The sequence below is a fragment of the Pseudopodoces humilis genome, chromosome 3, assembly GCF_049639895.1.
Source record: "Pseudopodoces humilis isolate 2021_Gansu_Grassland_sample_001 chromosome 3, ASM4963989v1, whole genome shotgun sequence".
Lineage (NCBI taxonomy): Eukaryota > Metazoa > Chordata > Aves > Passeriformes > Paridae > Pseudopodoces > Pseudopodoces humilis.
Window position 1 is genome coordinate 80,498,331 of NC_142202.1, and position 17,333 is coordinate 80,515,663.

Consider the following 17,333-nt stretch of genomic DNA (forward strand, 5'->3'; position numbering starts at 1 on the left):
TTCATATGTGTAAAATATAGTGGAGAAAAACTTCTATTCAGCATTTGACAGTTGGTGTCAGCCAAAATTAAGGATATGAAGCAATTTAGAATCCTGATCTATTGAAAAATTCCTGTTGCAGGAAATAAAAAGTTCTCTGGTTTTGAGTGAGAGGAAGATAAAGAAGCCCCATCTTTCTGTAAAATGTGGTTTTAGGATGTAGTGGAATTGAAGTATGAATTACTCATTTACCTGTAGTGCATCAGTATGAATGATTGTCTGTGTAGTTGTTATAAAAGCATATGATATGCGGTTAATTCTTAAACAGGTCTCAGTTTGTACAGAGCGTGGTTGCTCAGTGTCTTCTGGAATTATCATCTGCTAAAAGCACATTTAGATTCACCATAAAAGGAGATCATGGAAAAACCTATATTCTGGTAAGTTTTTAACTCTGTGTCTTGCTGAAGAAGTTTAACCCATCAATATCAGTTCCTAAAATGTATTATTCATGCTGTTAATTGTTGTAGGTTTAAAAAATTAACAAATTCAAATGTTTGAAGTGGTTCTGAGGTACATTTGTTCAAGTAAGAGTATCCCCGAGTTTTTAATCTAATTAGATGTGCACGTAGAAATTTTATTGATACAGTAATGAAAGTGCTACCATAAGTAGCACAGAAATAACACTATTTTGTATCCAGAAAATATAGAAAGCTTAATTTTTAATTTTTAATTTATATTTCACCTTCTTGCTCCAGCACTTCTTTTCTTTAATCACCACAAGTGAATGAAATTGTATAGCATCTTCCACAAGCATTGTCTCAAGTTAGCAGGGACTATTAATAAAGTCAGTACATTGCATTGCGAAGTGAAGTGCAAACAGAAATAGAATTGCCTATTAAACTTAATGTTCTAATGCTGTTAAACTTGGTTAAGCTGGATATTTAGATGGTGACAGCTAGATTCCTCAAACCTTTATGATTGGTAGGAGTTACCTAAATACTGTACACTTAGTATAATCAGGGATGTATCCTTTTATTTCTGAACTAAATATGGGTATAGAATTTGAATTTTCTAAGTTTATAGAAATAATTCACAGACACAAAGAAATACATGATTAGAGATTCCTGCCCTGGATAAACTTATAAATGCGCTTTCTTGAGGCAGTGTAATTACATAAACTCTTTTATATATGCATTGTCCAAGTTCTATGATTTTGGAACATCCAGATGCTGAGGAAAGTGTATATCTGTTGTTTTTAAATAAATTTTAGTGCCAAGACAACATTTGTACAACCACTGAGAAATATCTCTTCCATGATGATTAAATGAAGGTTCCATGAGCAGACCCATAATTATATATTGTCTAATGGAGGAGTCATTAAAAATCATTGTGACTTTTCCCTTGTAGCTTATCTGTTCCCAAGTTATATAAAATTCCAGTGCTTAAGTCTAGTAGCTTAGATACAGCAAACTGGTTATTTTTTAACAGAAAAATCACTTCATTTAGTAGATTGCCATTACTCTTAGCTCTGAGCTGCATTTTTGCCAGTGTATTGATTAGAGGAGCAGGCTGAATTAGATAGGGACTGACTTCTGATTGGCATTTATCTCTTCTTTTATATTGGTTAGTTGTTAGTTTTTTGCAGATGTTTTTTGTATGTGACATCAGAAAGTCCTTACTCCAGTCCAGGGTGAAGTTCTGGCTGCTGTATACACATCAACAGCTGTTCTGGAGTCATGGGTTAAGTCTTAGGACTCAGAGGCCTTGTGGACACAAGTATAATGTAAGCTCAGTTTATATTAATGATTGTCAACAGGTAAACAGTAAAATGTGGGTGCTTGAAGCTGTGCGCACACAGCCAAGTTATACAAGTAGTCTCTTCACTGACGCATCATGAATCAGCTGTCTCATTTGTTTGTTTTGATAATGAGCCAAAGATTCTAGTTCACAGTTTTTGTGCTTACCTATGTGAATACACACAGCTTAGACTGTGTAGGTGATAATTTAGATCAAGGTTTCTCACAAGTCTTATTAATTATTTTAAACCACAAATAATATGTATACTTATTTTCCTCATTTCCTCTGTATGTATCACTTTCCCAATTAATGTTAAGTTACACATGTTCTGTTGTTCAACCTATATACTACTTGTGTTTTGTTTTGTTTTGTTTTAGTTTTAAGGGATGTCAAAAAAAAAAAAGTTTATTGGTTTCAGGGGAAAAAAAGTGGTACATACAGATATCTTTATTTGTCCTAACTGTATCTCTTCCCTCTTCACATTTGTGGATCACTTGCTTCCTCTCTTTGCTCCGCTGTTGAAGGGTTCTCTGCCTTGTAGTTGCATGACTTAGAGGCTAAGAATAAGTGAAGAACAGCAAACAGATAGGGAGATGAGAGAACACCAGCAAAATGTTACATTATTATTCAGCATAGCAGCATCTCAATAGATACCTATTTTTTTTCTATACTATAAAAAAGTGTAGCTTTGAAAGCGGTAAATAAGCAGTTTTCTGGATAGATACAGGGAATTCATCATGTGGATGGGATCAACCTCATGAGACCTAGGAAGATTATGTCTGTGAAAATCAAAAAGTGTGCAGTGGTTTGGACTCTTTGAACACTATCTCCAGTCTTTCAGTATTGAAGGAAAGATGTTTTTTGGAGTGGGATTAGACTGTAAAGTGTTTTGGAAGTGAGGCAGCTTGTATTTCAGGAGTGAGCAGAGAGGGAGTGGGAAGATATCCCAAGGAAATTAATGCGTAACGAAATGGGAGAGACCTGTTAGTCTGATGATTGTCCCTGTCTTGAAGGACATGAGCAGAAACAATTTGCATTTGTTAAGATTGGAGATGGGATGGAGGTTGCAGTGGTCAAGAAGTGAGATAATGAGAACCTTACTGAGACTTTAGCTACCCAGCTCTCTTAGCTTTATTCCTTGTGAAATATGTGGAAAACACGTCTTTACCTGAACACTCTGAGTGTGATACAAAGTATCTGTAAAGAAAGATATTTGCATTCATGACCAGTGTGATGATGAAAGTAATGGTAATGTCTGCAATAATTAAAAGAGAACTAGCAGGGAAACATAAAAGATTGTGGGGTTTTTTAACCTATGTTAAATTCAAATTGATGCCTAATTGTCCACAAATTGATGCTGGAGACTCAGGCTGAAATACAGGAAAACTGATCACAGAATTTAAATTGTGGTATTTCAGCTGTTTGGTTCAAGTCCCATGAAGTATAATTGGGGTAGATTTGTTGCAACTTTTCTCCAAATAACATCTTTTAAGTCTCCTGACAAAATTATTTGAAACCAAATGAAAACAGTGAAAAGAAGACCAATAATCCCTCAAGTACTTTTTTTTCTGATTCTGTTGTTTCAGAAAAGGTCATCAATGGCATTGTGAATGAATTCTACATTTTATATTTTTTTTCTGTAAAGGTTCTTTTCTTACTGGAGGTAATATGGAAGGAATTTGGTTGTACAAACTCATCTGTAAAGAGGTAGAAAGAAAGGAAAGATTGCAGGTTGTGAGTAACATAGTTGAAAGCACAGCTCAAAATATGAAACTGTGTTAGCCAGAAATACATGTATAAAATTCTTAGTCAACACACTGAGCCAGGGTGAGCAATTGTTCACTCAGATAGAAAACAACATCAAAAAATAATTCATACATGAAGAAAAGAATGAAAATACTGCCTAAAGATGTAAATGTAGTTCAGAAGTTGATTTTTGTCATGGATGGGAATCTTTCCACCCCAGAAATTCATTTGCTTTCTCTGTGTTGTATGCTAAATTATTGATACAGATCTGTTGTGTTGCTGTTGAGACAAAGATATTCATAGAAGTTCTAGAACATGATTGTAAGATGCCACATGTAGCACTTGTGTAGAAAGAAGTGCTTTTCAAATGGACTATGTTGCAAATTAAATGCTTTGGTTGCTTTCTCTGCAGCAGATTGCAGAAGGATTCTGAAAGTTGCAGACAGCTATTGCTACATTGTTCCCTTATCTAGTTTGAAGGATATTCCTTTGAAAAGTATCTCGGGAAGCTCTTTCCACATGGAATTGTTAGAAATTTCAAAAGGGAGAGACTCTGTTCAGTTTGTGTTGGCAGTGGCCTGTGTTTCTGCAGCATTTTCTTCCAACACCTCTTCAGAACTTGGCTTTAAGAGCCTTGTGTAATGGTCCTAGGTAATGAGGTATATTCTGCAGTTTAGGCTATAAATGTGTACAGTGAATTAGCAGAGCAAAACTGATGAACGACCACTTGAAAAGCCAAGTGTGGTTGCTTGTCATCATTCATGTGCATATGCTAAAGTGATTCTCCTCCTCCCATCCCCTCCCAAGATATCTTTATCAATATATCTCATTCCTTCTTTATGAAGCTTTCACTGTAATGTTCTGAGCCTTAGGCTCTGATAAATTGTGACTGTCACATTCAATTACAACATACACTATGTGTCCTGTTAATGATGGTGTTCTCCCTCCACAGGAGATACCATGTGTCTGCTACCCAACATCATGTAACTTGTTTTACTTGAAGCTGATTAGATCATGAGAAGCAGAAGATTGCTCTCTAGTGAGCAAAACTGTATAAATCCCATTTTCAATGATAAATTTTTCATATATAAACATTTCATACAGGTAACAGATTTGTAAAAATTTATTTCCATTGTTAACTTGGATCACTTTACTACTTCAGGCTGTGATTTAAGGAAAAGCCTGACTTATTTGTATGGTGTTTAGCAGAAAAGCCCTGGATCCAAGTCAGAACACTGATACCAAATCACACAAAGATTAAAGAAGATCCACGATGGGATGCAAAAAGCTCAGGTTTCTCAAAACTCTCCCCAATAGGTATCTAAAATTTCTGTGACCAAATAGTGCTGAAGAATGCCAGTCCCATTATGAAATTTGATGTTTATTTTCCAAGTCAGGGTCTGCTGCAGCTGTTAGTAAATTCCAACATGCCTTTTAGACCACGTTAATTGTTGTCTTTTTCCTTGCATGTATTAGCTCCATAGAGCCATAACTACCATGCTGCTTCTAAAAATCCTCAATTTTTAGGAGTTCAGTGGGCAGTCTTTCAGTTCCCTGTCTCAGTTGCTCAACACCTTATGCTTGACTAATGCCTAAAATATTATGAAGTTGGAGAAATAATACATTTGGTACTGAAAGAGATTACTTGGGATATTTCTTTCATTTCTACTAAAGAGAATGTGCTACAGTTAAAAAAAGAGGCAACTTCAGAGTAATGATCTTAAGAGTGACTGATTAATCAGTATTGTATTACCCTTTTTTCTCTGCTAGCTGTAGAGACTGTGCTGAATAATAAAATACCAATTATTGTCTGTTAATACTTTGTTAGAAACTTTGTAAGAATGTGGCTTTAGTATCAGCTGATTTAGGGTCAGAGTAAAGTAACAAATTGAAGTGCATGTAATCTACAGTAAATGAAATTATTTTTCATTTATAGATATGGCTTTTAAATTCTGACACATTGCTGGTAGAGTCTTTAGGAAGTTCCTCCTCCCACAGTGATTTTGCACTGTTTGGAGATATCCTCACACCTACCTCTGGACCAGTGGGAACCTGGAATGCTGTCAAAGTCCTTTACCAGCCATGCATTCAATGCAGAAATAAGGAGTAAGTACAAACTTTTTTGAGCTCAGATTCTGGTATTCATTTGCCTTGCATTAGTATTTATTTCATGTTCTTTGGACAGTCTGTTAATCTCAGATATAAACCTCTTTGAATTTACGTATTTCTTAAAATGTTTTTTTTCAGCAAAATGCCAGAGGAGTAGTATTTGGTTTCTGCCAGAGAGAGTCTGGTTGCTACATTTTTGCATTGTAATATTAAAATATAGGCCAAAGAGTTTTGTTGTTTCTATGGGCACATGTCAGTAATTTAGGTATTAGTGTTTAAATTTAATTTGCTTTCAGCCCAGTGATGACGTTGCGTTAAAAAGAAGCAGGGCCCTGAGAGAAGGGAAAAAAGAAGAGGTGAGGAAGGTAGTTAAGTACAGTGTCATAAAAATACTTTTCTTTGATATGTCTGGGTGTACTGAAGCTCTCATAAAGGAAACAATTGATTTCAGCAAGTTTTTTTTGGAATTTGACATTATGAAAATCATACACTGCCTAACATGTTAAAGCCTTTATCTGTTGGAGAGCAAAGATAAGAGCATGTTGATTAAACAGTGTCTCCAATGTTTGCAGGTGCTGAAGTATGATTTAAGTATAATTTATTGCTTTCTCTGTGCAGTGATAGAAAATAAAACATCGATTTTGTGTTAGCCACACTTAAATAGTGCTTTTTTGTTGTTTTTTTTTTTTTCTTTAAACTTTGGAAACTAGGAGAAAGATTTAAATAAGTATGGTTGAAGACATTCACTCCAGACTCAGTCAATACACAAATAATTTATAGCCCAAGACCTCATAAAAGTACAACAGAAATGTTTTCTCACATAGACAAGCAAACATATATATGAATTTAATATTTTTGTAGGAGAAACATACACCTTACAAGCATGTGTACTTCATTGTAATGTGTTTATCCTGGCTGTTACCAAGTGTATTCTTTTTATATTTCAATCAGATGCAATATTGAATAGGGGAAATAAACTGATGAATGGAGATAGTGCAAAATTTTAATATTTAGAAAAAAGGTCATTGTTACATTGTTAATGTTAGTCACATAAGAGAAAAAAATATCATGTAATAGCTTCAGAAGATGGCTTTGGAAAACCTTTATGATCTAAATGTTATTTAGGGATCCAAAATACGTCCTAAAGTATTGTCATTTAAACTGCTTATTCTGAGAATGGGAGATGTTTTGCAAGAATTTGTCTTAAGTGAAAGATATTTCACTTGCAACTCTTAAGTCTTACAGAAGTGTAACTTACAGTTTTGCATTTCAAGGTTCATTTCTTTATTACTGAGAAAACTTAATTATCTTAACACATGTTAATCTACTCCGACATGTTATTGAGATAGAAATTATCTACTTAGACATTTTAGTAGCATTCACTAATTCTTTCCTTGAATGAAGTTCTCAACAGCAGTATTTTAGTGCGAGATTTTATTCAGTTCTTTCTATTTCCACTGACAAGACTTGTTAGTAATCACTTTTTTCTAACATTTCTTTCCACTCCACTACTATGTGTTTATCTTCGGGATTTTGCAGTGAGCACAAGGAAAAACTGAGGTTTTAATTCTTCTCTGACAGTAATTGGTATTTTCTCTATCCAGTTCCCAGACAAATGAAATAATGGAAGAGAAAAAATGGAGAATTGTTTTTAAGCTTCAGAAACAAAACTGTTGGTTTAGTATTGTTTTTCCATTTTTATATTTCTAGGAAAGAGCAGTAAAAAGGACATTAGCACATCAGTCTGTTTCCAGGATCTTGTTTATCAGCTGGCCTCAAGTACCATGTGAATCTGTGCAATCAGACTAAAGTCTTTCTGTATTTCCTGTACACAGGAGTGTAAACACAGCTTAAACAAAAATATCAAAACCAGTATGACTTATTTAATGTGATGCATTTGCATTTAGAACTCAAATACTATTTCAAGAATTCTGAACAAAGTGATTTCTTAGTGCAAGTTCCAAAACTGCCAGATGCCCACACTCTGATAAAAATTATAACACTTACCTTGCTTCCTCCTGCACATACACCTACCTTTGGAATAATGGAAAGGTTTCAGAGCCCATGGCCTTCTTCCCATAGAAGGGAATAAGCAAGGACACCTCCAGAGGACAAAGGGATCAACAGGAGGTCTGCATGTGACCTAGAGCCTGGAAGACCCCAGTCGCTGCAAGAGATAAGTGTGCACTGTGGCATCCTGTTTTATATTAGAGGGCTTCTTCGGTTTCTGTGAGTCCCTGGGTACACTTGGGTTCTGTCCAGTTCTGGCAGGGAACTGATCTGAATCTGATCTGTGTGGTGGGAGGGGAAGCACCTTTCTTACTTGTGGACACTGCAGGGTCTGTGCTGGTTAGCTGGGCCATAGGTTAAAACAGATTAAGGCTAACTAGAAGTAAAAGTATTGGTTTTAATATCTAAATATAATAACATAATCACATATTTGTAAAACATGGGTGAAGAAGTGAAACAAAATCTGTATCTAGTCTATGTACCCAAGCATAAATCTGCTTATTGTGAGATAAATACTCAGTCCATTGTAGCAGTTGAGGTCTTGGGCTTTGTGAAATTCTCCCTTGGCAAATGCTGCTGCTAAAGAGGGTCTGACTGATATTGTCTAATAATTCACATTCAGACACTCTTTTCTGGGGATGCACATGAATAATTTTCTTGAGGGGAGTGTAGTGTTTGAATGTGATCTTCATTTCAAGACTTTTGGGGAAAGTCTAAAGAAGTTTATTGTTTCACTCAAAAACTCATTTTATCACTCCTTTATTCAGAGCTCGGTTTTGTAATTCTTTGTTATTAATGCTTATTTCTCTTCCTCGGATACAGATGTGTTTTTGCTCTTAAAGCAGGAATTATGTCCTGTGGACAACACTGCTTCAGTGAGCAGCAGAACTCCAGTAAATCAGTGGCATATCTATCACTGTACCTTACATTCAGTATTGCTCTAAATGTTAACAATGCAAAAGAAACAAACATTCAAGTAGGATTAATGTCCATGGTTCATTGCTGGCTGCAGAGTGGTAATTACCCATTTGGAGTGATTGCTGTTCAGGAGTGGCTGATCCTGAAGCCTTTTCTAAAGTTGTGGTCTGAGTTAGGCTGAGGATTGCTGTAAAGGTAATCATCCTTTGTGTGGCATGAACAATATGCTGATTTCATGTCAAATTTGTTTATCTGTGTTGACCATCAGCTCCTTTCCAGGTAGATTGCAGTCTAATAATCAGCCTTCCTCTTTGTTTTTGTGCAGATGTCTTTTATCAAGTTGTATCCTGATTTTGTTCAGAATTTTTTTCTTTCTTGTTTGTAGCCATTTTTGTTCCCAACATGTGTCCTATTGATGGCCCTTCCAAGCTCCATGTTGTCTGTGGAAGGAAGAAGCTTCTCTGTTCTTCCAGTCTCTGGGAGAATGACTGACATATGGGATAGGAACAAGCTGTGAACATGTAATGTGGAGCCTCTCTCCATATACCTTTATTTTGGCAAGGAATACTTAACAGTTGTGCTCTGGGTGTTCTCTGTATATTATGCTGCTTTTCTTGAGGACATTCAGTAACTTTTAAGGCACTGTGAAGTTAAAATAGGGTTAAGTATATCCAGACATGCTATTTATAGTAATTCTTGTAATTTCTCCTTTGAGATGTATTCCGCTGATCTTCCCAATGGTAGCTTTTAAGTGTTGTAGTGATTTGTATGTTACTCCTTCAGCAGTGAAACAGGGCGTGAAACACTTAGGTGTGTGTTACGTGTGATAACACAAGTTCTGTAAGTCTGTTTGCAGTTAGGCTTTTAGCCCTTGAGAGAGCTTTATGACAATTCTACAGCAAATTAGTTGAAACTGCATGAAAAAAGTATCTTATAAATGTGTTTGAGTTCCATTAGAGAAGGATACCTAATGCATTTTCTGCTCCATCCTTTATGGATCATATGCATGTGATTATGTTGGTTCCCTCCACTTTTCTCTCAGCAAGGCTACTTTTCTCCACCTACAAATCTGCTGTTCAGACAGAAGAGGTCTTCCTTTCAAGTAGCAGGTTCTTGGCAAATAACACCTTATGCAAACAGCCTTAGCTGCTGGGAGTGATAATAGTAAATACTGCTGAAGTGAGAGTGTTGTAAAAATGTATGAAGAAAATTGAAAATGTGGTTAACATGGCAATTTGACCATAACTTGATCTCAGAAAATATATGTGAAGGTGCAGTGGGAGGAAAATTGCACTTTTCCCTTTAGAGGAGAGTGCTAGGCAAGGCTCTGTCAAAAGGTTGTTGATAGTTTTTTTGTATCTCGTATGCATCTGGAATCTCTCTGAATGGTTTTCAGCTTTTGCAGAAACCTTTTCCTATGTAAAAAATTGCTGCTTATAATTTGGGAGTTGAAAAATTACTTCCAGAAATTGTTCATTTTATTAGCTTTAGAGGGACAACAGTAAGATGGAAAATTGAGTTTGTGCCTGAAAACCTGGAGGGTTTGAGTCCTAGTGCTTTTATTACAGTCCATATATAGTTAGATGTTTATGAAGCTGTTACTGATGTATTCCAGAACGTTATTTCTCCCAAGAATGGCTTTCATTCTGTATATGACTCTAGAGTGCTTCTCATAAAACATCAAACTGTGTCCTATATCACTGATTCTTTGATGTCTGAGATTTTCTCAGTTTTTCAGTGACTCTTGCCTGTAGAAAACACATGGGACCACACAGATCAATAGCTGATTGACTGAGGAGTGACCAGTGTTTCTCTGGTTTGTGCTCTCTGTAAGCTAATTTCTCTGCCTGGGATGATTAAAAGAGTGGATGTGATTGTAAATGGAATATGAAGGATCTGGTTTGTTTCAGTTTGTTTTTTTTTTTTCTGTTCCCTTCTTGAATTATTTCATGGTATTAAGTTAAGAGAACTGACACCATGGGTGGGATGAATTACCTTAAAAGAGATGACTGAAGAGTCAGGCAAAAATTTTTAAAAGATACAGTCTGATGCCAGTCAGGGTTTTGGGACAGAAAGGAAAATAATACTTCTCAGAGTTTGATAGACATGTGGAAGCTATAAGCCTCTTGAAATTTGAATGTGTAGGCAGCAGACTGCTCTTCAGTACTGGTAACGTCCTTTCCCACCTCTGGGAAAAACTTTTAAGTATAACTTTGAGGAGACATATCCTGACTTTCTTGCTTCTTGAAACTACACCTGCCATGTGCAGCAGTTAGGAACTTAGGAACTTAGTTCTTGCTCCTAAACACAGATCTGATATCTCTTTCCACTCTTCAGAGCTGCTGGATTTTTGGTATCTAATCTTTGCTGTTTAAAATGGTATTAGAAGTACTAACTGAAGCAGAGAAAACTGTTGGAATAAACTTTTTGTCTACTGAATAAATTCTATTTTTGTTCAAAAATTTTGCTCATTTCATCATTCCAGCTCAAGTTTTTTGCTTAGGTTGTTTTTTTTTGTTTACCTTTTGAAATTTTGCATTGACATCAGAGGAGGAAGGATTCTGACTGATTTTTAAAATGAGATTTGCAATCCCAAATCACTTAGCCATTTGTTGATAATCTGACCGATAGCCTGCCTTTCTTCTTGTGTATTGTGGAAGATGCTATTGTAGTAGTACTTGTCTTGCAGGGTACTGCTTTTGTTCTCTGCATTAAAAGTGTTAAATGCGATCTACAGACTAATTGGCAATGTAAAAATATGAAATTGACTGTAAGGGCTATTGCTTAGATCTTACAGTCTAATTTTTTAAAGAAAAAATAGATAAATATTCCTTTAAGATGTCTGATTACAAATATGCTTTTGAATCAGGATTTGTGATTCTGTAATATGGTGAAACAAAAAATAAATTTCAGACTTACACATTTTTTACATATTCTTTATATTTATTTGTGAAACCCTGCAATTCCAGTAGGCACAATTTTGGTAGTTTTTTATGTGTCTTTGGCTCATCTTGCTGTAGTTCAGCTCTTTGAAGAATCTTAGGATTGGTAATAAGAGAAATGTCAAGTTGGGTGGCAAAAAATTGTAAATTAAAAGCAGCAAGACTACACAAAACTAATTTAAAATGTGTTGTCGGAAACAACTGCATTGCCAGGTAATTAATAACACAGGATGATAGGAATGTAAGAAATGCCATGCTGGGTCACAGCGCTTCAGCATGTAGTTCTGTATCGTCCCTCCAACATCCAGAAGTGTTCTTCAGAGTAGCATGTGAGCACTTTCTTGTGTTGCTCTGTACTGTATTAAGGATGTCAGAGGATACAGCTCTGCCTATTCCCTTTACTGTCTGTTCATTCATCTTTTGGTCATCTGTTTGAGCAAATACTTTTTGGCCTTCTGGTGCTGTCTGCCTCCACAATCAAGTGAAAAGTTCTAGAAGTTCACTACTGATGCGTAGTACTCTTTAAACTCCCAGGAAATGATGTCCTGCTAGATTTGGGTGGGGATTTGCAAATCAAGTTCAGAATTCCCACCACCTAAATTGATGTGGGGATCCTAAACTACAGCATGCAGTGTTCTTGCTGATTACAGTTAGGGGCTAGACTTACTTGCTGGAGATAAATCAATGTCACATCTACTCAAGTCCTCCTATGTATATGTATCTTTTTCATTTTGCTTTCCTTGTAATACTGCTTTTTTTTAAAGCCAGGTAGCCTAAATATGATAGTGCTGATCCATTGAGGGTAATTTTATAATCATACATCAAATATAGCAGATTTCCACTTGGATGCTTGCAGTTTGTTTCTCATAGACTTATAAAGACTGTTGGGTTCGCTTGGGAACTCTTAAGTACTCAACTCCTGTAATACCTTTAAAATATGACAGGATCTATTTGAGCAGGCAGAATTAAATAATGAACCAAGAGTGAAAAAGCAAATCTTATAAAAGCTTATTGGACAGATGGCTGACATGGACTACTTAAACCTCAAAACTTGATTTATTTATTGGATTTTAGGATCTTGGCCTATTTTAAATTAATTAGCATTTTTTGTTTCTATTGTATTTCTCTGTGACAGGCTGTATAAAATAACAATACTTAACAATTTAAGGTGCCAATTTTACTTGAAATATTTTTAAATTGGTAAGGCTAAAGAAAATTTGGATTGTACGGCTTGAGACCAAAGAAGAAAGGCTTATTTATAAAATTGGTCAGGATACTTCCATTTTTGTGTGTGTGGCAACAGTAGGATATTGCTGCTGTTTGCCTGTTTTGAGTGATGTAGCATCAAAACAGAACAAGCAATTCTTATGCTGGCTCCTCTGAGTACTGGCCTTAAGCTATAAATTAAATTATTTGTATAATTAATAAGCATAATAAGTGATACCTATCACAGAATCATGGAGTGGGTAAAGTTGGAAGGCACCACTGTGGAGCCATCTGGTCCAACCTCCCTGCTCAAGCAGGGTCATCCTAGAGCATATGGCACAGAATTGAATCCAGATGGTTCTTGAATATCTCCAGTGAGGGAGACTCCACAACTTCTCTGGGCAATGTGTTCCAATACTCAGTCACCTGCACAGTAAAAAAGTTGTTCCTCATATTTAGGTGGAACTTCCTTTGCATCAGTTTCTACCCATTGCTTCTTGCCCTATTGCTCGGCACCACTGAGAAGGGCCTGGCTTCAACCTCTGACATCTTCCCTTTAGATACTGATAGACATTGATGAGGTCCCCTCTCAGTTGTCTCTTCTCCAAACTGAACAGGCCCAGCTCCCCCTACCTCTCCTCCAGTCACCTCATCAACTTTGGTGTCCTCCACTAGACTCCAGGAGCTCTGTATCTCTCTTGTACTGCAAAGCCCAGAACTGGACTCCAGATGTGGCTTCACCAAAGCTGAATACAGGGGCAGGATCACCTCCCTTGGCCCGTTAGCCATACTCTTCCTAATGCACCCCAGGATACCATTGGCCTTCTTGGGCACGAGGGCATTTCTGGCTCACAGACAGCTTGTTGTCAACCAGGACCCCCAGGTCCATCTCCCAGCAAGTCAGTCCCCAGCCTGTAGTAGGGGCAGGGGTTACTCTTCCCCAAGTGCAGGACCCTGCACTTGCCATTGTTGAATTTCAGAAGGTTCCTCTCTGCCCCTCTCTCCAGCCAGCTGAGGTCCTTCTGAAGGGCTGCAGGACCCTCTGGGGTATCAGCCACTCCTCCAGCTTTGTGTCATCAGTGAACTTGCTGAGGAGACCTCTGCCCCTCCATCCAAGTCATGGAGGAATAAGTTAAACAATATTGGGCCCATTACTGAACCTTGGAGGACATCACTAGTGACAGGCCTCCAACTAGACCCTGTGGCACTGATCCCGACCCTCTGGGATCTGTCCTTCATTCAGTTCTTAATCCACCGCACTGTATGTGGGCATGAATGTTTGAGGAAGACGTGGATGAGATTTGACTGGAAAGTTGGGAAGGGTTCTTCCAGGGAATAAAATTGTGCAGAATTTTAGAGCTTCAGCCAAGTAATTTCCCAAAGACTGGACTATTAGATCTACTCAGAAGTGAGATGTTCGATTGACCATGCCTGTTTTCCCACTGTGTATGGCCCTGAGACCAAGAGCCCAACAGCTGTTGTTGCAGGGAGGGGAGTGTTTTAGCTGTAAATGTCTAGTTAGGTTTTAGGTTTTTTATGTACTCCCACTTAGATGCACAAGAAGACTACTGATAAGATATTCTGAAGAGGTCAAGACAATAAAAAGATTTTACTGGTAACTTTGGAAAATCAGAGAACTTTGACAAAAGTTTGGACCAGCATTCCATCCACATAAAAGCAGCTTCTCAAAGCATTAACTTAGCAAACTCCAGTTCCATCCAATTTTAAGTTACTCAAAACTATGAGAAGAAGGAATTAGTAGAAGAAAGGCAGAAAGACAGAAAGGTCCAGAAGAGAGCAAGTAAGAGCTACCACTCCTGTTTGCTGCAGTGTTCAGCTGCTAGAAATTCCAAGATGCAGGGTCAGGACGTGCTCACTGCGTGTCCTGGCTTAGATATCCTTTGGCTTTCCTAGACCCCTCCCCCAGCTGGGACTTCTGGTCATCTGGCCACTCTGGGGCTAGAATGGGGCAAGTGTGGAGCATTGCCTCAGGTGTGCCAAGGATTGGCAGCCGGTGCAGGACTGGGATACAGGCCTGGGGCGGTGTGGGGCAGGACATTGCCTCATGAAAGGCAAGGGCCGACCTGCCCCTTGACACTTATATGCACCTGAAATGTTTCAAGCCAGCAATCCTTTCAGTCTCAGAACATCTTTGCATAGAGAGCCACACTTGTACCACAGTCTTGATTGGACTGGTATTCAACCATTTGCTAATTATCAAGGTTGGTTTTATTTCTTTACCTGTGGTGTATCCTTCTAAATCTGAAGCCCATTCTAATTAACTTTATATACAAAAGGTTTACGGCTGTCTTGTTTTCAGCTGTTGCATCTCCTGTTTGAATAAGGTCATCTAGTCAAAGACTTCTCATTGAACTGGTGTCTGTGACACAGTTTATCCATGCTTACTTCACTTCCTTTTATCAAAAATCTGTTTTAGTCTGTCTGTAACATCAATTCCTGCATCAGCATTGACTTGGTTTGAAAGATTTAAGTCTTCCATCTAAATCCCCTTTCTATTCCTTTTTTTCTTCTTCTGGCCTTGCTCATGTTCAGAACTCGGCTGCCAGGCTGCATGCCTCCCTTATCCTGTATCTTGTGCTTCTAAGCTGAGAATAGCTTTCCCTTTTTCTTGACCCATAAAATTTTAAGAAAGCACATAAGATTAAAGAGCGAATACAATCTGCATTCACTAATATGACCATGTCAAGCTGCATGCATGGGTGCAGCCCCCACAGTGACTCTCACCAGGCTGGTGTGTGGCCTTGTGTGATTCCTCCTGCTGTGCCTTGTGTCTGCAGCCGGACAGCAGGACTCTGGACAGCTCTGCCTGAGAGCTGCCAAGGGCTCCATCAGCGTCAGCCAGGATTAAACAGGCACTGTTAAATCTCTACTGTAGCAGAAAGGGGAAAGCTTCAGAATAGTTGAAAGGGAAAACTTGGGAAATAGCTCTGAGGAGAGGAGGTGCTAAAACTAAGGACAGTTTTGGGAAGGGTGGAGGGGATATTTATGGAAGAGTATTTTCCTGTGCAGAGGAAAACTGACAGACATGTGAGGACACATACTGGCAGGGGACATGGAGAAGGGGCTAGGGGAAAATTGAGTCTTTCTTGATATGCAGTCAGTCTGCTGTGAGTTTCCAAAGTGAGCTGTGGGATGTAGTAAAATATGTAAAAAAATCTATACTGGTTTAGGATTTTGACTTGAAGTTTATTTTTAGGAGAGGAAGCTGTGTTCTTGACTGCTGGTTTTATTTATTTAGGATTTAATTGCTTGTTAAATTTGACTTCTAGCCACATCTGATACTTCAATTTTGTGCTACCTGCATAGAGGAGCTTACGTATAATTTTTGCAAGACGTGTAATTTTTTTTTGGAGAGGGAAGATGATGATAAAAATAAACTCTTCTATGAAAATTGTAGTTTCAATGTGAAAGGGAAAATATCACATATATGAAATTCTAACTTTAGTCATTAGGCTTTTGTTTGGCAATGGTTTAGATTGAATGAATAGAAAATAAATTTTGCTGTCAGCAAATTCAGGATTAACCACTTCTATTATTCGTGCTGTTCCTTGCTTTGCTGTGGATAATTGCATCTTGAAATACTGAATTTCATTCTCTTCTGAAGTCAGTACATCAGGAAAAAAACAACTTAAAAGCATCAAGCTGAGAGATTTTTGTGAACAGTGATTACAGCATTTTTTTGTACAGCAGGATAACTTCTCCCTTTGGATTCAGACATAATGTTCTGGAGTGCTTGGTATTTGTGAATATTTCTATATGGAATATCAACAGTGCTGTTGAAGAGATTTTATTTTACCCAAAGGTTTAAAAATCAGAGGCCAGAAAACATTTTCATCTTTATATTGTTCTGAAAATCCATTTCAAGTTCAGAAATGGCCCCCTGCTTGGTATAATAGGACTTAAAAAGGGAATTAAAGTTTATGGAGCATGTATAAATCTTCATGTGGCACAGCTGGTAGGAATAACCTCCATGAGAACACCCAGGCAAATGCTTTACATTGTGGCTAGGGAACTTAAGAGTTTTATGTACAGGTAACAGCAGTGCTATCGCATCATACAGACCATTGGTTCATTCAACATTGATATAATTTGATGGTTTTTTTCTTAAATAATTTTTCTCTGCTGCTTGGCTGGTTTGTTATGCTGACAAAACCAATGTTACTATTTGTGGCTGTTCTACAGCCCTGAATACACACCTGTTTCAAAACTGTTAGGAAAGAGTATCAAAGACACTATCCCTCTGGTACCAGTGACAGTATTGAGGCTGCTAGTGTGACAGTGAGGTCATATTAGGTCTATATTTTCTACATAGTGTTAATTCCCATGGTTTGTAGTTAGAGCCTTTCCTGGGGATTGTGGTGTGACCATGAGTAACGAGGATACCACATTGCTAACTGGGTTTGCTGCTGCCTCTCTGCCACTCCCCCTGCATGGCCTAGATGGGAAACTCAGATTGTCGTGCAGAAGCCAACCCTGCTTTTCAGTCATGTCTTAGGTGAGGTTACTGCACCAACTGTTTGCCTTGCTTTTGCAGCACAGACAGCTGAGCCACTTGACAGTCAAGTCCTCAGCTGCTGCAGTTTAGAGCATATGGTTGAAAGTAAA

At 37.7% G+C, this 17,333-nt stretch overlaps 1 protein-coding gene across 5 annotated transcripts in view; it reads left to right on the forward strand.

The window, feature by feature from the left end:
- Positions 1–17,333, forward strand: part of UBE3D (ubiquitin protein ligase E3D) — a 79,850-nt gene that overhangs the window by 16,236 nt on the left and 46,281 nt on the right. For all 5 annotated transcript variants that reach the window (XR_015772165.1, XM_088052950.1, XM_088052952.1 and 2 more), the window contains exons 7-8: positions 308–416; positions 5,459–5,628. Coding sequence is in view for 4 of the 5 variants with exons in the window: in XM_088052950.1 (XP_087909076.1) it covers positions 308–416; positions 5,459–5,628 (279 nt within the window). In the remaining variant the exon portion in view is untranslated. The remainder of the gene's footprint in view (positions 1–307; positions 417–5,458; positions 5,629–17,333) is intronic.